The 25,134-nt window shown below is 35.2% G+C and overlaps 1 protein-coding gene across 3 annotated transcripts in view; it reads left to right on the forward strand.

Moving 5' to 3' along the window:
- LOC309817843 (uncharacterized protein) overlaps positions 1 to 7,169 on the forward strand; it is a 36,304-nt gene extending 29,135 nt beyond the window's left edge. For all 3 annotated transcript variants that reach the window (XR_014296276.1, XM_082682124.1, XM_082682123.1), the window contains one exon: positions 6,023 to 7,169. Coding sequence is in view for 1 of the 3 variants with exons in the window: in XM_082682123.1 (XP_082538249.1) it covers positions 6,023 to 6,186 (164 nt within the window). In the remaining 2 variants the exon portion in view is untranslated. The remainder of the gene's footprint in view (positions 1 to 6,022) is intronic.
- The last annotated feature ends 17,965 nt before the right edge of the window (positions 7,170 to 25,134 follow it).

Raw genomic sequence — 25,134 nt, forward strand, 5'->3', positions numbered from 1 at the left:
TTTCTTTTTATGGCTGAGTAATATTCCATTGTATATATGTGCCACATCTTCTTTATCCATTCATCTGTCGATGGACACTTAGGTTGCTTCCGTGTCCTGGCTATTGTAAATAGAGATGCAGTGAACATTGTGGTACATGACTCTTTCTGAATTATGGTTTTCTCAGGGTATATGCCCAGTAGTGGGATTGCTGGGTCGTATGGTAGTTCCAGTTTTACTTTTTTAAGGAAGCTCCATATTGTTCCCCATAGTGGCTGTATCAATTTACATTCCCACCAACAGTGCAAGAGGGTTCCCTTTTCTCCACACCCTCTCCAGCATTTGTTGTTTGTAGATTTTTTGATGATGGCCATTCTGACCAGTGTGAAGTGATACCTCATTGTAGTTTTGATTTGCATTTCTCTAATGATTAGTGATGTTGAGCATCCTTTCATATGTTTATTGGAAATCTGTATATTTTCTTTGGAGAAATGTCTCTTTAGGTCTTCTGCCCATTTTGGGGTTGGGTTGTTTGTTTAATTGGTATTGAGCTGCATGAGCTGCTTGTAAATTTTGGAGATTACTCCTTTGTCAGTTGCTTCAATTGCACATATTTTCTCCCATTCTCAGGGTTGTCTTTTCATCTTCTTTACGGTTTCTTTTGCTGTGCAAAATATTTTAAGTTTCATTAGATCCCATTTGTTTATTTTTCTTTTTATTTCCATTACTCTAGGAGGTGGGTCTAAAAGGATCTTGCTGTGATTTATGTCATAGACTGTTCTCCCTATGTTTACCTCTAAGGGTTTTATAGTGTCTGGCCTTACATTTAGGTCTTTAATCCATTTTGAGTTTATTTTTGTGTATGGTTTAAGGTAGTTTTCTAATTTCATTCTTTTACATGTAGCTGTCCAGTTTTCCCAGCACTACTTATTGAAGAGGCTGTCTTTTCTCCATTGTGTATCCTTGCCTCCTTTATCAGAAATAAGGTGACCATATGTGCGTGGGTCACCTCTGGGCTTTCTATCCTGTTCCATTGATCTTGATTTCTGTTTTTGTGCCAGTACCATACTGTCTTGACTACTGTAACTTTGAGTGTAGTCTGAAGAAGGGAGCCTGATTCCTCCAGCTCCATTTTTCTTTCTCAAGGTTGCTTTGGCTATTTGGGGTCTTTTGTGTTTCCATATAAATTGTGAAATTTTTTGTTCTAGTTCTGTGAAAAATACCATTGGTAGTTTGATAGGGATTGCATTGAATCTGTAGATTGCTTTGGGTAGTAGAGTCATTTTTGCAATGTTGATTCTTCCAATCTAAGAACATGGTTTATCTCTCCAACAGTTTGTATCATCTTTAATTTCTTTCATCAGTGTCTTATAGTTTTCTGCATACAACTCTTTTGTTTCCTTAGGTTTTTTCCTAGGTATTTTATTCTTTTTGTTGCAATGGTAAATGGGAGTGTTTCCTTCATTTCACTTTCAGATTTTATATCATTAGTGTATAGGAATGCAAGAGGTTTCTGAGCATTAATTTTGTATCCTGCTACTTTACCAAATTCATTGATTAGCTCTAGTAGTTTTCTGGTAGCATCTTTAGGATTCTCTGTGTATAGTGTAATGTCATCTGCAAACAGTGACAGTTTTACTGCTTCTTTTCCAATTTGGATTCCTTTTAGTTCTTTTTCTTCTTAGATTGCTCTGGTTAAAACTTCCAAAACTATGTTGAATAATAGTGGTGAGAGTGGGCAACCTTGTCTTTTTCCTGATCTTAGTGGAAATGATTTCAGTTTTTCACCATTGAGAACGATGTTGGCTGTGGGTTTTTCATATATGGCCTTTATTATGTTGAGGTAAGTTCCCTCTATGCCTACTTTCTGCCGGGTTTTTTTCATAAATGGGTGTTGAATTTTGCCAAAGGCTTTTCTGCATCTATTGAGATGATCCTACGGTTTTTCTCCTTCATTTTGTTAATATGATTTATCACATTGATTGATTTGCGTATATTGAAGAATCCTTGCACCCCACTCGATCATGCTTTATGATCCTTTTAATATGCTGTTGGATTCTGATTGCTAGTATTTTGTAGAGGATTTTTGCATCTAAATTTCTTAGTGGTATTGGCCTGTAGTTTTCTTTTTTTGTGAAATCTTTGTCTGGTTTTGGTATCAGGGTGATGGTGGCCTCATTGAATGAGTTTAGGAGTGTTCCTCCTTCTGCTATATTTTGGAAGAGTTTGAGAAGGACAGGTGTTAATTCTTCTCTAAATGTTTGATAGAATTCGCCTCTGAAGCCATCTGGTCTTGGGCTTTTGTTTGTTGGAAGATTTTTAATCACAGTTTCAATTTCAGTATTTGTGATTGGTCTGTTTATATTTTCTATTTCTTCCTGGTTCAGTCTCGGAAGGTTGTGCTTTTCTAAGAATTTGTCCATTTCTTCCAGGTTGTCCATTTTATTGGCATAGAGTAGCTTCTAGTAATCTCTCATGATCCTTTATATTTCTGCAGTGTCAGTTGTTACTTCTCCTTTTTCATTTCTAATTCTATATTTTGAATCTTTTCCCTTTTTTTCTTCATGAGTCTGGCTATTGTTTATCAATTTTGTTTATCTTCACAAAGAACAAGGTTTTCGTTTTATTGATCTTTGCTATTGTTTCCTTCATTTTTTTTCCATTTATTTCTGATTTGATCTTTATGATTTCTTTCCTTCTGCTAACTTTGGGGTTTTTTTGGTTCTTTGTCTAATTTCTTTAGGTGTAAGGTTAGGTTTCTTATTTGAGATGTTTCTTCTTTCTTGTGGTAGGATTGTATCGCTATATACTTCCCTCTTAGAGCTGCTTTTGCTACATCCCATAGGTTTTGGGTCATCGTGTTTTCATTGTCATTTGTTTCTAGGTATTTTTTGATTTCCTCTTTGATTTCTTCAGTGATCTATTGGTTATTTAGTAGTGTATTGTTTAGCCTCCATGTGTTTGTATTTTTTATAGATTTTTTCCCTGTAATTGATACTAGTCTCATAGCATTGTGGTTAGAAAAGATACTTGATATGATTTCAATTTTCTTAAATTTACAAATGCTTGATTTGTGACCCAAGATATAATCTATCCTGGAGAATGTTCCATGAGCATTTGAGAAGAAAGTGTATTCTGTGGTTTCTGGATGGAATGTCCTATAAATATCAATTAAGTCCATCCTGTTTAATGTATCATTTAAGGCTTGTGTTTCCTTCATTATTTATTTTCATTTTGGATCATCTGTCCATTTGTAAAAGTGGGGTGTTAAAGTGCCCTACTATTATTGTGTTACTGTCGATTTTCCCTTTTATGGCTGTTTGCATTTGCCTTATGTATTGAGGTGCTCCTATGTTGGATGCATAAATATTTACAATTTTTATATCTTCCTGTTAGATTCATCCCTTGCTCATTTGTAGTGTCCTTCTTTCTCTCTTGTAATAGTCTTTATTTTAAAGTCTATTTTGTCTGATATGAGAATTGCTACTCCAGCTTTCTTTTGATTTCCATTTGCATGGAATATCTTTTTCCATCCCCTCACTTTCAGTCTGTATGTGTCCCTCAGTCTGAAGTGGGTCTCTTGTAGACAGCATATATGGGTCCTGTTTTTGTATACATTCAGCCAGTCTAAGTCTTTTGGTTGGAGCATCTAAACCATTTACATTTAAGGTAGTTATCGATATGTATGTTCCTATTACCAGTTTCTTAATTGTTTGGGGTTTGTTATTGTAGGTATTTTCCTTCTCTTGTGTTTCTTGCCTAGAGAAGTTCCTTTCGCATTTTTTGTAAAGCTGGTTTGTTGTTGCTGAATTCTCTTAGCTTTTGGTTGTCTGTAAAGGTTTTAATTTCTCTATCAAATCTGAATGAGATCCTTGCTGGGTAGAGTAATCTTCGTTGTATGTTTTTCCCTTTCATCACTTTAAATGTCATACCATTCCCATCTGGCCTGCAGAGTTTCTGCTGAAAGATCAGCTGTTAACCTTTTGGGGATTCCCTTGTATTTATTTGTTGCTTTTCCCTTCCTGCTTTTAATATATTTTCTTTGTATTTAATTTTTGATAGTTTGATTAATATGTGTCTTGGCGTGTTTCTCTGATAGTATCCTATTGGACTCTCTGTGCTTCCTGGACTTGATTGACTCTCTGTGGAATCAGGAGGTGTTGCTTTCCTGGTATCCTTGTGTGACAGTACCCTAAGGTTTCAGCACTATGAACCAGGGAAGCTCACCCCAGTATTCAGCTTCAGTATTCAGTCGCTACTGGGGTTCCACTTGCCCCCTGGTTGATCTCAGTCTCCATTTCAAGTGATATTGTATGACCCAAAGCCCTACTCTGTATCACATTGTTGGTCTTTCTATCCTGGTCAACCCCTACCTTAATCTGGTGTGGTCAGACCCCTATACAAAGATGCTCCTGTCAGGCATGACCTTCCAAAGGATATATCTCCCTGAGAGCAAAGGCAAAGGCCAGACCTCTTTAGGGTAAAGTTAAATTCCCTACAAGTACATTTATCAAAGTCACATTTATGCTATCATTTTAAGGATTTGCAATAGTGATTCCAAAGTTCAGACAACATTGTAAAGTTTCTTGTCCTTTTATTCTGTTGAAATAATGACACCTGCTTACTAGGAATATGAAAAAGCTCCAACCAAGGTGACACTTGGACACAATTTCACTTATATGCCAGCTCTAAGATGTCACTTGCCTGTTCACTATCCTTAATTTATCACAGAGTTAATTAAATTTTATGCTCTTCTTGTATAATCATTTGTACACCTTCTATGATTAACCTTACACAGTCATTTTTCCACAATAATTTAAACAAAATTTTAGTGTATTTAGCTCATTTTTATTGTATGTGTTCTGTGATATTAGGAAAATGTCACTTAATTTACGAAATTAAATCTAAATATTTTTATTATCCATAAATCTTATATTTATTTAGTATAGGTCTTGCCATCGTGGAATGTTTTTCTATTAGAAACTTTGATAAATGTGTTGTAACCATAGGAATGATTTGCAAGACAGCAGGAGTAGTCAAAATAGACTAAATTAATGTGTTAGGTTTAGTGTTCACACGGCATGCTTTACTTTAATTGATTACTCTATAGCCAAACTTAAATTACTAGTATCAGTGCTGATAGAAGAAAATGAATATTTAATAAAACACCCTTTGTATCATAGTAGCAGATTAATCTAAGTAAAAAAGCTATCATTTGTAATAAGTTTTTAAGGCTACTTTGATATCTTGAGTACATGCAATATTAAAGAGCTTATAAATACAAAGAGCAAGATACGTTGGGATAATTTAACAAAAAGTCTCTGCAATTAACTTTGAATTATGATGCATTTGGATTTAAAAATTAAGTAATACACTTACATTGAGAAGAAGTGGCAATACGTTTTTTCTAGCTTTGAAATTGCAACAGATTCATTTATCAATAGAATTATATCAACAAAAATAACATAATGAGTAAACGGTAAATGATTAATTTATGAACTTCATAACTAACTCTTAGAGTCATTGATGTTTACATATAGATAATCTTAAGACAAATAATTCATGGATAAAGTACATTTTATTCCCCCATCATCAATCACCATCATTGTCATCAATGCAACAGAGTTTTTGGAATAAAACTCAAATGAATAACAATAAGGAACATCACATTACTAAAATGTAAAAAATTATATAACTAAGAAAAAACCTTGTAAGTTAATATTGAGAGTAAAAATAGAATAAAATTACAGATAAGGATAAAAGGCAAATTTTATGCATTCTTAAATATATTCTTTAAATCCCAAACATAATTTTGACTATTAAATTATTTAAATTCCTTAATCTGGAGATGCGTTACAAAAAAATAATCCTGTATACACTATAAAATCAGAAGTATATAATACCTTAGTGGTTTATTATGACTGCTGAACTTCAACTGTGTCTTTAGCTCCATGGATTTTATTCCATTCTATGTTAAAATTGAAAATCAGTGATTGCAAGAAAAAAATTAATTCCTGTTTTTTCCCCCATGTTTCTCCCAAAGTGGCTGAAGTAGGAGATGGAAACATTACCATTGAAAAAGAAGGTACAAGAAGAGCCAGATTTATGGGCATGCACCTAGTGCATCCACTCAGACCCAGACAGAAGGACTACACACTTGGTTTAATGCTCTATTGTTGCCATCTTGAAATTCTGAAGAATTTTTGAATAAGCAGCACTGCATTTTCATTTTTCACTGAGTATGCATAGCCATAAATAAAGTCAAACCTGTTGGTGATGTCAATCTGGAAAACTCCTATCTGGGTCAAGGAGAGACTGACTGGGCATGGCTGCCAGGCATGTGCTTAAATGAATACTTGGAGAGACCATATATAAAATAGATAAACAACAAAGATGTACTGTCTAGCATAGGGAAATATATTCAGTATCACATAATAACCTATCCATTAACCATTCCATTAACCTATAATGGAAAAGAACTGAGAAAAAAGAATATATATTAATTTATTCATACAAATGTATAACTGAATCACTTTGCTGTACACCTGAAACTAACACAATATTGTAAATCAAATACACTTCAATTAAAGAAAAGAATACTTGGAGAGAACATGACTATTCTCTGAAACTTGGAATAAGCCTATGACCCTGGGTTTTATTCCTTTCCAGTACAGCTTGTCTGTTCTGAAGAGATTTTGACTGGCAAATAGTGAAGAGACCCTTCTTTACTTGATAAAAGCAAACAAATAAATACCAACAATAACCAGAAAAAAGGAGGATGGGCAATATCAATATTAAAATGGACAAATTCATGATCCACAAAGAATATATAATAATATGAATAGCAAACACTTTTAGAATAATGAGAAGATGATTAATATTGGTCTTATAATGTAAGTGGAAATCTTTGACTCATCTCTCAAAATGATTTTAAGCAAGTCCATAGAAAACTTTAAAAATGGTATCGATTTTGAAGAGTATAAGTACAAGTCTGAATTAATAGGTTTATACTGAAATTTAAAATTAGACTAAATAGACATGCAAAGAGCTCCCAAATATCTGAAAAACATTCAAAATTTATGTTCTCAAAGCAATAAACTTTAATCAGTTATTAAAAATAGAAAAAAACCACAGTTTCTGGCCTCAGTGCAATAACTTGAGAAATTAATAAGCTTAATAACACAATAACAAGTAGGAAATTATAATATAGAACTCATTTAAATAGCTCTAATTACTCTGAAAGAAAGCAAAATTACAATGCCTATTTAGAAATTAAGTACTTAGAGAACCAAACATAACAAAGTATATAAAATATACTAAACCTTTACTCAAAGAGAACATGAAAAGCTATAAATCCTTTCATTATTAAGAGAGAGTATATATATATATATATATATATAACATAATTATTAAATTTCAGTGGATTTATTGTGAAAATGGACATGAAATTAGATGAAGCTAGAAACAGATAACACTCCATGAGAGCTTAATATATGACAAGACTTTTCTATAAATATTGCTGGGATTATCAATCTCAGTCTTGAATGATACTATTATGAGCCTTATTTCACCTATGAAGAAACTCAGGCACAGAGATGTTAAGTAACCTTTCCAAGTAACTTGCCCAAGGTCACACAGATGTGTAAATGGAAGAGCTAGTTTATGAATAAAGTCAGTGTAGAACCATAACCTGGGCTCTTAACCTCTATGCTCCACCCCTTTGTATAATAAAATAGCTCATACTGACATATGATTACTACTCACCAAGCCCTACTCTGAGTGTTTTACATGTTTTAATGAAAGACAAAATAGGTCAAAAAAATATGAAATCAAAGTGCATTTGACTGTTATGCTGTACCCACATGGACAGAAATTCTGTTCTTTTTATCTTAATTTCACTCTTTGGGGACATAAACTATTGTTCAATAAGTTTTATTTTAAGCTGTGAAGGACATTTGAGCTGTTCTTTCTGACCCTAGCTGTGTGTGTTTGTTTGTTTGTGTTTTGGCAGGTGGGAGAGGGAGATACATTAGGAGTAGATATAAATTAAAGCCTCATAGAATCAATGAGAGACAGCAATACTGCAATTATAACAAGGCACATGTCCATGGATGCTGGAAAGCAGAAATTAAGGGTAAGGACATGCAACAGCTTTATACTATTCAAGATGTCACCAGCAGTCCCTCTGCCAAGATCACAGGTGCCATGCTAGAGCTACCAGGGCAATTACTGCTGTCATGATAGTAATGACACAACAAAACAAAACTCTCCCAATTCTTGAGCCAAATGTCCCACTTTGAAAAGCCACATAGGAAGGGTGAATGTGCATTTGGTTAAGCTTGAGTCACATGTCTGACCATAGCCCGCAAAGAAGGATCTGCCCTCTCTACTTCATATGAGGCACTAAGGTGAGAAATATATAATGGGCATGGGAATCCTCCTCTGTCAGCACCACAAACAGGGTAATAGAGGACTGTCTGGCAAGCAGGCCATCCTGACAGCACACATACAAAAAAACCTCACATTCACATGATTGCTTGTTTGCTTCTCTTGCTTTTCCATGAGTTTCACAAAAGTAGAAACTATTCCACAGTTTTCATCATCTGTTACCTAAATCATTTCTTTCTTGAATTTATTAGGCATTTAATATAAGCACTTTGACAGAATTGATGAGTATTTAAAAGAATGAATGAATGAATAAATAAATAATCAAAAGTATGTTTCTTTCTAGAAGTTTAGAGTCTACCTCTACCAAACAAACAAGGCACAGCAATTAGAGATACCAAAGCATAACAACATATACAATTTAATACATATCTTCTTCTTTACAACCCATAGTTGACCAGAACAATGTAGTTTGCCTTGACTGTCATCAAAATTAAGAGAAAAATCTATTCACGCCGAAAGACAGCAAAACATGTTAATATATTGCTCATGTGTTGTTTACATCATGAACCATTTCCTGCAAAATGAAGAATGACAAATTACAAATTACATGACCTTTGAAATACACTATCATTCATGGCAAGCCTTCCTTCAAGGATTTTAAATAGTAGGATAAATAGGTTGTCAAAAAAAAAAAGAAGCGACTTATAAAACTGTCATCTAGTTGAGTGGCAGGTTTTTGTATGAACACTTTTTTGAATAAGAATGCCGAGTTTCATATATATATGTATATATATATATATATACACACACACATACAAATATATATATACAAATATATATATTTTTGTATATATATACATAATTTGTATATATATATATATATACACAAATATATATATATATATATATTTTAATGATCATGGGTACTAACTCTAAATCCTTACAGAGAAAAAAACCATGCAGAAAAGATCATCTGTTTTGAAAATGTGAAGTTAGTTCATATCTTGCTTCATGTTGTAAATATATTGAGCTTGAATTTGCACAAGGACTGGATTTGAAAGGAAAAGTTTAAGATTATCATGCCATTTCTTAGAATCAAATCAAGAGAAAGAAATTTTTTCTTTGTACAGTTGGGAGTGGGAGGTGCATGAATGAATTCTCTCTAAATTCCTTTTAAAATAATTTTTCAATAAAATTTATGTAAAATTCACACTCAGGGAAAAAGCAAACAGTGAAACTGTGTGGAAAAATTAAATAAAATGGGAAATATGGAAACCATGATTTCAAAGTTCTTTAGTGACACTGTATAGAAAGTGTATATAAACAAACAATGTGTAATGCTTTGTACTAGTATATAGCTCTAGGAGTATTTTGATCCAAAAAAAGTCCTTGTTTTATAGAAATCCATGAAATTTGAGTTCTGCTTTAAGGAATTTACAGTGAAAACCTTGAAATTGCCTTGAGGATGAATTAAATTAATTCATTATGTCAAAATTTGAGGAAGAGATTTCATAAATGGAACAGGAGAATTCATTTTACTTATTTTACTGGCTCAGAAGAACACACACATGAATTTTGAAAATTTGAATGACAAGAAAAATTGTTCCTTTGAGAACTCACTTGACATCCTCTTTCTTTTTGATTACTTTGGAGACCTAATATAAATTCACAGACATATTTTCAACCATAAAATCTATCTTTTGATAGATTTCTTAAAGTGGCTTCCAGTTTATAATGAATAATTTGTGCCTTAAAATATAATGTGTGGGCTTCTCTGGTGGCGCATTGGTTGAGAGTCCGCCTGTCGGTGCAGGGGACATGGGTTCGTGCCCCGGTCTGGGAGGATACCACATGCCGCGGAGTGGCTGGGCCCGTGAGCCATGGCCGCTGAGCCTGCACGTCCAGAGCCTGTGCTCCGCAACGGGAGAGGCCGCAACGGTGAGAGGCCCGCGTACCGCAAAAAAAAAAAAAAAAAAGTAATGTGTGAAGAGACAGTTTTTGCCCCACGTAGGGCAGTGGAATTGGTTGTTTGGTAGACTTAGGGATAAACGGTGCAGAAGGGATGTTCAGAAAGATCTTGAAAGCTGTTGGTTGTCAAGTAAATGCACACGTGGCCTCAACACCAGAGCATCACGTGCCTTGGTGATCCCTGACCCCTGGAACTGGAGCTGGTGTTTCAACCATTTTACTCTAATTCAATATTAATAAATTTCTTCTTCTGTTAGTTTGATTTTTATGGAGTTGTGATTTTTTTTCATGCAGGACAGATTGATCAAGTAGATATGAGAGAAGGGTGGAGTCAAGATGGTGTACTAGGAGGACACAAAATTTGCGTCTCCTCACAACTAGGGCACCTACCAGGCAGTGGTGGGGGCCACGGACACCTAAGGGGATGGGAGGAACCCCCAGTGACTGGGTAGGATGTGGGGCATGGGGGGAGCGAGGGAGGAGGAGAAGTGGAGGCGAGTCAGGACTGGCCCCCCTGAGGGGTGGCTGGGGGAGGGGAAGGGATCCCATGCCAGAAGGGGGAAATTGGAGGACCACTGGGAGGGAAGAAGATCAAAAGGGAGCATGGCCAGGTTTCCCCTGCCCACCACCTGGGCCCCTCCAGCCACGCATGTCCTGAGGGAGTGGGAGGGAGGGAAGGGTGATCAAAAGTAAAGGCCAGACCTCTGGGACTGGCACCCCTGAGGGGCGGCTGGTGGAGGGGAGGAGTTCCTGCACCCAGCGAGACCCACTCACAGATAGGGGTCCAGCAGCGATGGGGGAGACCCTGGGGGAGACCATGGGGGAGGGGCACGAAGGAAGGGAAGGGAACACGGCTGGTGCTTTCCCTGTACACTTAAGCACCAGGAAGCCTGTTGGGCTCCCAGGCCTAATCCTCTGCATTCGGAGCCTCCCTCCTGCAGCACAGAGCCCAAGCTCCTCCCCTACACCCCCACCCAGGGCCATACCTCTACACTCAGAGACCCCCTCCAATGAGCTTGGCCTAAACCCCACCCACATACCCTCACGCAGGGTCCTACCTCCAAACTCCGGAAGCCCACAGTCCAGAGGCCCTCCTTTCCACATGCTGCCTCCCCTTCTGCTCAGGTCCTAAGCAGAGGCCCTACCCCGCACTTGAAAGTCACCCCCCACCCACGCACCTAGGCCCCATCCCACACTTGGACATCGCCCCATGTAGGTCCCGCCCCACACTCAAAAGTCACCCCCCCCACCCTAAACACCGCCCCAGCCTAAGTTCCCCCCCCAAACTCCACCCACATAGCCAAGGCTGTTTTTCTTTTATTTTCTTCTATTTCTTTTTGCTCTGTCAGATTGGGGTTATGTTTTACCTTGTTGATTCATTATTGTTGATTCTTTTATATTTTTATTTTTCATAAATCTTTTATTTTTCTAATTTTATTTTATTCTTTATATTTTGTTAGTGATTTTTCCTTTTGGCTTGTTCCCCCCTCAATTTTTTTTCTTTTTTCTGTTGTGTATTTATTTTACCTTGTTGCAGTTGTTTCAATTACAGTTTTATTTATCCTAATAGATTTTTTATCTTTCTAATTTTATTTTGTTTTTTATTCTTTGATATTGTACTGCTCCTTATTTTCTTTCTTCCTTTTTTTTTCTTTTTTTTTTTTTTTACTGTGCCATGAAGCTTGCAGGATCTTGGTTCCCCGGCTGGATGTCAGGCCCGAGCTCCAGTGGTGGGAGCTCTGAGTCAAAACCGCTGGACTAACAGAGAACCCCAGAGCCCAGGGAATATCAATCGGAGTGAGGCCTCCCGGAAGTCCTCATCTCAGCACCAAGACCCAGCTCTATCCAAGTGCCTACAAACTCCAGTGCTGGATGACTCATGACAAACAACCTGTAAGACAGGAATACAAAAGCACCCCCCCCCAAAAAAAGAAACAACAAAAAAATATGTTGTTGAAGGAGCAAGGTAAAAACCTACAAGACCAAATAAATGAAGATGAAATAGGCAACCTACCTGAAAAGAATTCAGAGTAATGATAGTAAAGGTGATCCAAAATCCAGGAAACAGAAGGGAGAAAATACAAGAAACATAATGAGGACCTAGAAGAACTAAAGAGCAAACAAACACTGATGATCAACACAGTTACTGAAATTACAAATACTCTAGAAGGAATCAATAACAGAATAACAGAGGCAGAAGATGGAAAAGTGAGCTGGAAGATAAAATGGTGGAAATAACTGCCACAGAGCAGGATAAAGAAAAAAGAATGAAAAGAATTGAGGACAGTCTCAGAGACCTCTGGGACAACATTAAACAGACCGAATTATATGGGTCCCAGAAGAAGAAGAGAGAAAAGGAAAGGGTCTGAGAAAAACTTTGAAGAAATTATAGTCGAAACTTCCCTAACATGGGAAAGGAAATAGTCAATTAAATCGAGGAAGCAGAGAGTACCATACAGGATAAACCCAAAGAGAAACACAGCAAGACATATATTAATCAAACTATCAAAACTTAAATACAAAGAAAAAATATTAAAAGCAGCAAGGGAAAAGCAACAAATTTTCAGCAGAAACAAAGAAATTTTTCAACAGAAACAACAAATTTTTCAGCAGAAACTCTGCAAACCAGAAGGAAGTGGCAGGACATATTTAAAGTGATGAAAGGGGAAAACCTACAACCAAGATTACTCTATGCAGCAAGGATCTCATTCAGATTCTATGGAGAAATAAAAATCTTTACAGATAAGCAAAAGTTAATAGAATTCAGCAACACCAAACCAGCTTTACAACAAATGCTAAAGGAACTTCTCTAGGCAGGAAACACTAGAAAAAGTAAAGACCCACAAAAAGAAAACCAAAACAATTAAGAAAAGGGTAATAGGAACATACATATTGACAATAACAAATAAATGGATTACATGCTCCAACCTAAAGACATATACTGGCTGAAGGGTTACAAAAAAAAGGCCTGTACATATGCTATCTACAAGAGACCCACCTCAGACCTAGGGAAACTTACAGACTGAAAGTGAGGGGATGGAAAAAGATATTCCATGCAAATGGAATTCAAAAGAAAGCTGGAGTAGCAATTCTCATATCACACAAAATAGACTTTAAAATAAAGACTATTACAAGAGACAAAGAAGGACACTACATAATGATCAAGGCATCAATCCAATACATAAGGCACATGCTAACAGCCATAAAACAGGAAATTGACAGTAACACAAAAATAGTTGGGGACTTTAACACCCCACTTTCACCAATGAACAGGTCATCCAAAATGAAAATAAATAAGGAAACACAAGCTTTAAAGGACACATTAGACAAGATAGACTTAGTTGATATTTATTGGACATTCCATCCCAAAACAACAGAACACACTTTCTTCTCAAGTGCTCATGGAACATTCTCCAGAATAGACCATATCATGAGTGACAACTCAAATGTTGCTAAATTTAAGAGAATTGAAATCATATCAAGTATTTTTTCCCACCACAACCCTATAAGACAATATATCAATTACAGTAGAAAAACTGTAAAAAATACAAGCACATGGAGGCTAAACAATACGCTACTAAATAACCAAGGGATCACTGAAGATATCAAAGAGGAAATCAAAAACTACCTAAAAACAAATGACAATGAAAACACAATGACCCAAAACCTATGGGATGCAGCAAAAGCAGTTCTATGAGGAAAGTTTATAGCAATAGAGTCCTACCTCAGGAAACAAGAAAAATCTCAAGTAAACAACCTAACCTTACACGTAAAGCAATTAGAGGAAGAAGAACACACACACAAAAAGTCCCAAAGTTAGCAGAAAGAAAGAAATCATACAGATCAGATCAGAAATAAATGAAAAAGAAATGAAGGAAACAATAGCAAAGATCAATAAAACTAAAAGCTTGTTGTTTGAGAAGATAAACAAATTGATAAACCATTAGCCAGACTCATCAAGGAAAAAGGAAGAGGACCCAAATCAATAGAATTAGAAATGAAAAAGAAGAAGTAACAAATGACACTGCAGAAATACAAAGGATCATGAGAGATTACTACAAGCAACGATATACCAATAAAATGGACAACCTGGAAGAAGTGGACAAATTCTTTAAAAAATCACAACCTTCTGAGACTGAACCAGGAAGAAATAGAAAATATAAACAGACAAATCACAAGCACTGAAATTGAAACTGTGATTTAAAATCTTCCAACAAACAAAATCTCAGTACCAGATGGCTGCAGAGATGAATTCTACCAAACAATTAGAGAAGAGTTAACACCTATCCTTCTCAAACTCTTCCAAAATATAGCAGAGGGAATAACACTCCCAAACTGATTCTATGAGGCCACCATCACCCTGATACCAAAACCAGACAAAGATGTTACAAAAAAAGAAAACTACAGGCCAATATCACTGATGAACATAGAGGCAAAAATCTTCAACAAAATACTAGCAAACAGAATCCAACGGCACATTAAAAGTATCATACACCATGATCCCGTGGGATTTATCCCAGGAATTCAAGGATTCTTCAATATACACAAATCAATCAATGTGATAAACCATGTTACTAAATTGAGTAATAAAAACCATATGATCATCTCAGTAGATGCAGACGAAGGTTTTGACAAAATTCAACACCTATTTATGATAAAAAATCTCCATAAAGTGGGCATAGAGGGAACCTACCTCAAAATAATAAAGGCCAAGTATGAAAAACCCACAGCCAACATCATTCTCAATGGTGAAAAACTGAAACCATTTCCACTAAGATCAGGAACAAGACAAGGTTGCCCACTCTCACCACTATTATTCAACATAGTTTTAGAAGTTTTAGCCACAGCAATCAGAGAAAAAAAAAGAAATAAAAGGAATCCAAATTGGAAAAGAAGAAGTAAAGCTGTCACTATTTGCAGATGACATGATACTATGCATAGAGAATCCTAAAGATGCTACCAGAAAACTACTAGAGCTAATCAATGAATTTGGTAGAGTAGTAGGATATAAAATAAATGCACAGAAATCTCTTGCATTCCTATACACTAATGATGAAAAATCGAGAGATAAATTAAGGAAACACTCCCATTTACCACTGCAACAAAAAGAATAAAATACCTAGGAATAAAGCTACCTAAGGAGACAAAGGACCTGTATGCAGAAAACTATAAGACACTGATGAAAGAAAGATGATACAAACAGATGGAGAGATATACCATGTTCTTGGATTGGAAGAATCAACATTGTGAAAATGACTATACTATCCAAAGCAATCTACAGATTCAATGCAATCCCTATCCAACTGCCAATGGCATTCTTCACAGAACTAGGAAAAAAATTCACAATTTGTATAGAAACACAAAAGACCCCGAATAGCAAAAGCAATCTTGAGAAAGATAAATGGAGCTGGAGGAATCAGGCTTCCTGACTTCAGACTATACTACAAAGCTGCAGTAATCAAGACAGTGTGGTACTGGCACAAAAACAGAAATATAGATCAATGGAACAAGATAGAAAGCCCTGAGACAAACCCACGCACCTATGGTCACCTTATCTTTGATAAAGGAGGCAAGAATATGCAATGGAGAAAAGAGAGCCTCTTCAATAAGTGGTGCTGGGAAAACTGGACAGCTACATGTAAAAGAATGAAATTAGAACACTCCCAAACACCATACACAAAAATAAACTCTAAATGGATTAAAGACATAAATGTAAGGCCAGGCACTATAAAACTCTTAAAGGAAAACATAGGAAGAACACTCTATGACATAAATCACAGCAAGATCCTTTTTGACCCACCTCCTAGAGAGATGGAAATAAAAACAAAACTAAACAAATGGGACCTAATGAAACTTCAAAGCTTTTGAACAGCAAAGGAAACCATAAACAAGATGAAAAGACAACCCTCAGAATGGGAGAAAATATATGCCAATGAAGCAACTGACAAAGGATTAATCTCCAAAATATACAAGCAACTCATGTAGCTGAATATCAAAAAAACAAACAACTGAATCCAAAAATGGGCAGAAGACCTAAACAAACATTTCTCCAAAGAAGTTATACAGGTTGCCAACAAACACATGAAAGGATGCTCAACATCACTAATCATCAGAGAAATGCAAATCAAAACTACAGTGAGGTATCACCCCACCCTGGTCAGAATGGCCATTGTCAAAATATCTACAAACAAATAAATGCTGGAGAGGGTGTGGAGAAAAGGGAACCCTCTTGCACTGTTGGTGGGAATGTGCATTGATACAGCCACTATGGAGAACACTGTGGAGGTTCCTTAAAAAGCTAAAAATAGAACTATCATATGACCCAGCAATCCCACTACTGGGCATATACCCTGAGAAAACCATAATTCAAAAAGAGTCATGTACCACAATGTTCATTGCAGCACTATTTACAATAGCCAGGACGTGGAAGCAACCTAAGTGTCCATAGACAGATGAATGGATAAAAAAGATGTGGCACATATTTACAATGGAATATTACTCAGCCATAAAAAGAAACAAAATTGAGTTATTTGTAGTGAGGTGGATGGACCTAGAGTCTGTCATACAGAGCGAAGTAAGTCAGAAAGAGAAAAACAAGGACCATATGCTAACACATATATATGGAATCTAAAAAAAAAAAAGGTTCTGATGAACCTAGGGGCAGACCAGGAATCAAGACACAGACGTAGAGTATGGTCTTGAGGACATGGTGTGGGGGAAGGGTAAACTGGGACGAAGTGAGAGAGTAGCACTGACATATATACACTACCAAATGTAAAATAGATAGCTAGTGTGAAGCAGCTGCATGGCACAGGCAGATCAGCTTGGTGCTTTGCGACCACCTAGAGAAGTGGAATAAGGAGGTTGGGAGGGAGACGCAAGAGGGGATATATGTATGTATATAGCTGATTCACTTTGTTATACAGCAGAAACTAACACAACACTGTAAACAATTATACTCTAGTAAAGATGTTAAAAAAGACAAACATTAAAAAAAAGTAGATTCAAAAACTGCCTTTAAGGTAGGGATTAACATATACACACCACTATATATAAAATGGATAATCAACAAGGACCTACTGTATTGCACAGGGAATTCTACTCAATATTCTCTAATAAGCTATATGGGAAAAGAATATGAAAAATAGTAGATATGTGTATATGTATAACTGAATCACTTTGCTGTATACCTGAAACTAAACTGACACAATATTGTAAATCAACTATACTCCAAAAAAAAAAGAGAAAACTACCTTTATGCCTAACTGTTGCAATGATTTGTATAATTAGTTCAGTAAGATAATTTTGTTTCTTCCTCTTTAGAAGCTTAGTCATTAGATCCAAAGTCACATTTTTTTCACTCTCTTCTCAAATGAGGAAGGTTTCATTTACAGTTTTTTCATGTTACCCTGTGTCTCACATTTGACCTAAATATTACCCTTACATTTTACCAGTTGGATTCTTTCAATCTGTCTTCTTCTGTAAATAATGCTGATTTTTCAGTCATGGTTCAGTCAGGAGATGAACCATGCGGTACGTGGAATGGGTGCAGTTTATCAAAAGAATTCATACCTAGTAACAGGTGAATGGAGTAAAGAATGCAGTAATACCTAATAGAGAAAGCAGCCACTACTCTTAGGGGTGATATCAGTGCAAAAGTTCCTCCCTCACTCCCACCCCCAAAACACCACTCCCCACCCCAAACTGAGGCTCAGAACCCCCTGGTGGCACATTGTTGTAGCCCAGCAGATAGTGGAGAAGTTCACTGAAGTTCCACAGGAGGATGCCAGCAAGCAGAGAACTGCCTCCTATATGTAGAGGAAATTCATGGGGAGCTACATTTGGGGTAGGTGGAGTGGGTCCTGAACTCGCAGGGAAGTGGCTGGAACACCCATTGGGATGTTGCTTAACTGAGGTCCACAGTACTTGCTGGGAAACTGCCTGCAGGATGCACTAAGGCTCACTCCAACTTTATTATTTAAAAATTTCTGATTACAAATGCAATATGAGGTCAATATTGGAAAAATGTGGAATCAGAATAGGATAAAATAGGGAAAACCACAGCTCTCAAAAGCATTTAAAAAGCAACTTTTACAGAGTATATATATCCTACATGTACATTGTATAGATTGTACAAAAATTGTATTTTAGAGGATGGTAACACGATATGTGTTTATATTCAATAATGTAAGTCATTCCTTTTTTTCTATTTAATAAAGTAGTCTTGGCTATGTTCACCTACTTGATTTTTAATATAAATATTGTATTCTACTTGTCAGTTTTCATACATACCAACACGCAAACACAACTGGATTTTGAAATGTCTGGCACTTTTTGGTCATTTAACATTAAAGGAAATACTTTTGATGGACTTTGTTTTTTTACACACTCCTTATATATTACTTTAATAGAATTAGAATAATATACTTTGCGAAATAAAAAATTACTAATTCCTAGTTTTGAAATTCTGTTTCCATGTTTTCATTTTGTAGAACTATGATGAACAGTTCTATGCATAAAGGTGATCTGAACTGTTTTTAAGATTCTTCAATATAGTGTCTATAAAGTTGAACTGAGAGGCAAAAGTCATGCATTATCAAAGCTCATAGAAAATTGCTGTCTTGTGTATCATTTAAAAATATTTTCCATTTTAACCATCAGTATGTGTGAGTATACCACAGACTATCTCTGAGAGTATGCCTTAGCATTAAGTTTTCTTTTTTGTTGTTTCAAAACATCATGTAAGTATAATTTTTCAGACTTTGAGTAGAAAAGATATTGCAGTTGTGTGTGTGTGTGTGTGTGTGTTTTCTGTGCTTGTGAGAGCAAGAGAGACAGAGACAAAGACAGAGAGATACTAAGGATTGTAAAGGTGGCACAACTCTATCTCATTTTCAGTTTTTAGCTATATAAAGAATCAAAGTACTAATTATATTCTGAAAAATCAAAATTATGCCCTAAATGATACAAATTATAATTCATAAACTTAATATAATTTATTATTTTTATTCTCAATTCACTCAGATAATGCACATATAATTATAGGGCTACTATGCAAGGTTCTTTTCAGAACAGCAAGGACTAGATGATTTCATAGCAACTAATTGTAATGCAATAATTCGGGAAGTTTTCTGAAAGCACAAATTTGAGTATGTTAAAATAGTTTCAAATTTTATTTTCCTTGGACGAAAGCTTCTTTTACAGTGCAAATGTATTTTAATTATAAATCTACACTTAAAAATCATATTAAAGGGAAACTATTTTTACTGATACATGCCAGGGGGTAAATAATATTAATGCTAAATGCATACCTTTTAAGAAAAGAATAAAATGGACTATGATATGTCTTTGTTTAAGCACAAAGTTCCAAAGCTCTCCAATTGTCCTTTGGATGAAAGTTGAATCACATTTTCTTTACTATAGAATCAAATCTGAGCATTTCAAGAGGTAAACAGTGATTCTTTGATGCCTTACTTCAAAGCATTCAGAGGAAATTAATCAAATTAATCCATCCTTCTTTCCACTGGTAACAAAAATTATTCACTGCTTTGGACTCAGGGCATTTCACAAGACCCTAATGAGTATTGGGAAGGAAAAAAAAAGTATTAAATGGTGGCATTAAGAAGGAGACTGTAAAGCACTGAATATTCTTTTTTTTAATGCCAGATTGGAAATGTAATTGAGTGAAGCAGGCCCCGGGTGGTTGGAAGCATTGCAAAGTGCATGGCCCGCCTAAAGGTGGCAGCTGCTACCCAGCAACCATGGATCATTGCCACATTGGAATTCAGAACCAGGTTTGGCAGATATTCCAGTGTTTGTGGAAAAGAAAGAAATTCATATTTTAATGTGAGCTCTCTAAATTTTTGAGTATTGATGTTAACCAAAAAAAGTCCTTATGAGCTGAATCAAATAAGTCAGGAAGTTCCTCCTTGTTAAATGAAAAAGCATTATGTACTTGACCTTGGTCTTGCCCCTCCCCAATTTTAATCAAAGTCCTTAAAAGCATTTAGAAAATATTTAAGTGACAATTATTTCTTATGTCAATTTTTCCTTGAGGAGCATCAAGAGAAAAATGTATTTCCTTCCAAAAGCCGTTGGTTGAAGACCAAGCAACTCTAATCATTTGGCTAATATGATTGTTTATATATTTCCCAATAATCAAATAATTGTTCTCAGTTGATAAAGGGGAAGAGTATTTAAAAGGTTATTTTTAAATTACAGCAATACAGGTATTTTTTGAAACAAAGGGATATTGCTTTCAATACATTTTTTGCCTAAAATAGATGGTCTCTTTCCATATCTCTTCCAAATCTCTGAACGAATTCTCACGTTTTTTCAAAATTGTTGCTCTAAGCATGGTTAAATTATATCACCTCTATAGCCAGACTCTCATATTCTGAATCCAGTTCTGATGTTGCTAGCTACTTCACCTTGTGTGTCTTACCCAAATTTCTTGAGTCCCAGGTTCCTCATTTAGAAAATAATGGTCATTTTGGGATCAACTTCAGAGGCTTACTATGAGGATTTTGTAAGGAAATCTTTAAAGCTATCAGTGATAGAAAGTGTTCCATACATCTTAGTTATCATTATGTCCTTTGAAGTCATTCTTTTTTCCTGGTTTACATGGAAATACTGCTGCAGATGTCAGAAGACACATTTTTCTCCCACCTGAAACATTGCACATTTGTAGCAACCATCTTCATAGAGGAAAACAGAATTCTTATTCACTGCTGCACATATTTAATGTATTTTTGAGATCACTCTACCCCGTTTCTGGTCTTTATAAAGTTATCATAAAATTATAAGTGTCTTTGACAATTATCTAGTTACTAGACACAAAAGTATCAATACATGGGAACTCAGAGAGACTGAGTGATTTGCCTGGGATAAATAAATAAGAAAGTGGCAGAACCGGGACTAAAATTGTGTTTCTTTGTTTTGCTTTCATTATATATTTCTATCTAAATATATTTAAGTTGAAATTATAAATATTAAAAAAATTTGAATGCCTTAATTCATAGACTTTCTCCATTAAATTGGAAAGAAAAGGCTACATTAACAAGAGAAAAACCATTATTTTTATAGGGAAATTTTGTCAATTAAGCTGCAGTATGCCAAACATCTGTGTACCTGTCAACCAATTCTACATGACTGACATAGTTTGCATTCATATACAGAAATTCCTGCATTTTGAGACCTAGTTTTACACATTGACATTTTACTATAAATGATCAATAGAAAATCATATTCCATGGGCATCATGAATGAGTCAACAAATTTATTTGGCTTACTCTAAATAAATATTTCTTAAATGTCACATTTGCACAGCATTAAAAGTTTTAAGCAAATACTCGTGAAGCATGCCCCGTGACACTGATGATTGAATATATTATCTTGTCTCTTTCTAATGAAGAAAACAGTGTAGTTGCCAACTTTATATGAACTAAGGGAAGTTCTCTGACCACATGAGATGTCATTTCAAAATAGATTTCCTTTGGAAGGATGATATTATGCTAAAATAATATGAGATTTATTTTTATTGCCCACTAAAGAACTAAGGAAAATACAATGCCATGGAAATTGTTATTTTAATGCTGTATTCAAAAGAATAAAAGTTAAATATAGAACTTTGAATTGCTTTTCTTCTCTCCTCACTGGTAGTATATGTTCGTATTCTGGAGATTGGGAAATTCAACTTCACACAACACAACCAGCTAATGAGATTGCAGAAACATTGTGCTCTCCATCATTTCCTTATCAGTGACAGTCCATTAAAAGCTCTAACCCCATGAAGTGAATTTCAGTTTTAAACTTTTGCATTCTGAAAACGGTCTTCCCAAGACCATTAATAGATAAGATGGATGCCACATTTGTTGACAGTTCAAGATACTTTTACCCTACTAGAACTGTTTTGAAACCAACAACAGACCTATTATCTTCTTTTACACAGAAATTTTATAGTGCTATTTTAGTGAATTGCAAAACTCAGAAGGAAATTTTACTTTTACTTACCTGTGTTTTTGTTTCCTTACACAATGCAGTAAAATATGTACAATGTGTGTTTGTAGTCTACATGTGAATTGCATCCTTTCAGAAAAATTGAATAGGTCTACTAAAAACAATTTTCCTTTCAAGTGTGGCATGCTTTGTCCTTCTGAGAACAGAAAGATGATGATTTATTCCTGGATTCTTAATAGTTTTTGTTGCAATAAGTTAGTCATGATCACAATTGAATGTCAGGATTGTAAAATAATCAAAACAGCCTTTCCAAACTTAGTGTGGAGAAACTGAACAAATGCAAGCACAAAGATATGACTTCACCTCCTGACAAAGAAGGAGGAGGAGATTCCTGCCCAGACTGATGTCCCAAAGAAACAACCATGATTGTGAGGCATGGCATCCAGGGGGAGTTAAAGTCTTACTATTTTAGGTAATTTTAAAAATTGAACATGTGTACAAGTTTCCTTCCATGAATGTAGTTAGAACATGTCAAAAAAGAACGGAATTCAACTCTCTGAATTCAGTCTCAGAGGTTTCAGAAAATAGTAGGGATAGTCACCTGAAGCAATTAGGCTTTTGAGAAGAATGCATATGGGCCACTGCTCTAGCTGTCCCTGAATGGGGACTGGAGACAAGGGCACAAATCTAGGTTTCTGGAGCTGTCCAATCAATAACTAGTGCCTTTGAAATATAAAATTCAGGAAACAATCAATGCATACTTAGGATTATTTGGTGATACAAAAAGTGCAGAAATAAATATGCCTGGAGATGGAGATACAGCTACTGATCTACAGTGCACAGAAAACTGGATACACTGAGTAGAGTGACAAATACATGGTGTGCTGAAGAGAAGAGCTGTGTTGTCCTGTCAGGTACTGAGATTAAAATCTGTTTACAAAAAATAAATAAATAAATAAGAAAAAAAATCTGTTTACAACATTCAGCAAAAGAGGGTTGGCTCCCTTTGGAAATTTATTTGTACTTCAAAGGATGCTAAATAGAAACAGGATCGAAGATATGTTTGAAAGAAATATGCTGTATTTGAAGTGAAATCATCTCCCATCTTTAGTGAAAATAGCTCCATAATATCCCAGAAGCCAGGAGCACTATAGAGAGATTGTTTGGGTGGAATTACCAAATACACTTACTTACATTAAATTAATATCAGTAATAGTCAATACACTTTGATCATTTTCTATGTATAGTAGTATACTTTATGTGGCTTATGTTATTTAATCTCTTCAATTAATCTATGAGGAGTCACTCAATGTTTGTCAACGTCACAGATTAATAAATTGAGTTTAATACAGATTAGGTATGTTTTCTCAAGATTATGAAACTAGAAAGCATCAGAATAAGAGTTTTCAAACCCTTATTTAGCAAGGCAGTATATACTTCCTAATGCATATGATTAAGAAACAAGTTATCTCATACTTTATGTATATGTTATTTGATACTAAGAGACTCAGTCAATCCTTCTGAGGGTACAGGTAACGGTAAACGCTTTTTCTTTCCACCCAAAAGCTTCAGATAAAATGTTTTTAAGTGAATTGACTGTAAATAAAATTTTAATTTTATCTTAACAATATGCTAGAAAGATAGTTTTAAAAGTTTTTCATAATTCAAGATGATTTATATAATTTATATAATGTTCACATTAATTAAAACATGGTAACTGGGGTACACGTATGGATAATTAGAGTAAGTTGGTAAGCTAAATATTCTGTCTAACATAGATTATAAATTTGAGTAGACAAGAAAAATATGTTGCAATATCCATTTGAGCAACAGCAGCTTCTTATTACAAACACCATGCTTAACATAACTATCCCTAGATATAAGTGAAAAATATCGATTATCACAGTTTTGCTTTTTGCTTTTTTTAGTAAACAAAAGAGATATTAAGTTTCAGAATGATGAGCTCAACTTTCTTATTCCATGTGTCATTAGGATGTGGTATATAAATATTCTCCAACTTTGCTCTATATCTTCACAACAAAGTGCAATGATAAACTAATGCTTTGCAATCTGAAAATTACATTTGTCACTTTTTTCCTCTAAGGGTGTCAGATTGAAAAACCTTTCTCATTTATGATCTGTGCTTCAATTACAGTTGAATTCAAGACTACATGAAAGAACTTGGTGCTGACAGTATTCAGTTTTCACATGGATATGGTTTTCCAAGACACCATAGTTTTCTGCTCCTTGTCCTTACTCATCTGTCTACGTGCCTCTTAGATTAAATATTTTCAACAAATATGCCTATTTGAAAGGGTCTTGTTTGAATTTTAATGTTATTATTTTGCTGCCCCATTTATACCTTATACTTAAATAAATTGCTTCTCCCCACTGCTGTAGCTTGTTACAAAGTCTCCATTGTGGATGACAAAAATGTTTCATAATATCTGACCCTGAGGTGGCTAACATGATTCCAACACAGTATCTACAGGATAAATCCAAGCACCTCAAGGATAGATAGGTGTAGAAAGATCAAGTTAACAAAAACTAACACTTATAATATGAAAAAAAAAACTAGAACAACATGCAGTGCTTAACAAAATAATATACTGAGAAGAATATGAATATTACAATGTCTATATTTGTTGTCACTCACATAGAAGTATGGTGTTATCATTAGTCATTGAATTAGCCTAACTAGATTTTGATGGCTAAGAACACTCTCCAAATAGGCATCTTGATTTTTTCCACTGAGATGGGATTGGAATTTCAGTTCTCCAACTAAGAGATGTTTTATATCAACCCAACTTGACATAATCAGCCAATTCTCAATTTAATGTG

Source organism: Grampus griseus (assembly GCF_964374135.1).
Source record: "Grampus griseus genome assembly, contig: HAP1_SCAFFOLD_722, whole genome shotgun sequence".
In the NCBI taxonomy this organism is placed as follows: domain Eukaryota; kingdom Metazoa; phylum Chordata; class Mammalia; order Artiodactyla; family Delphinidae; genus Grampus; species Grampus griseus.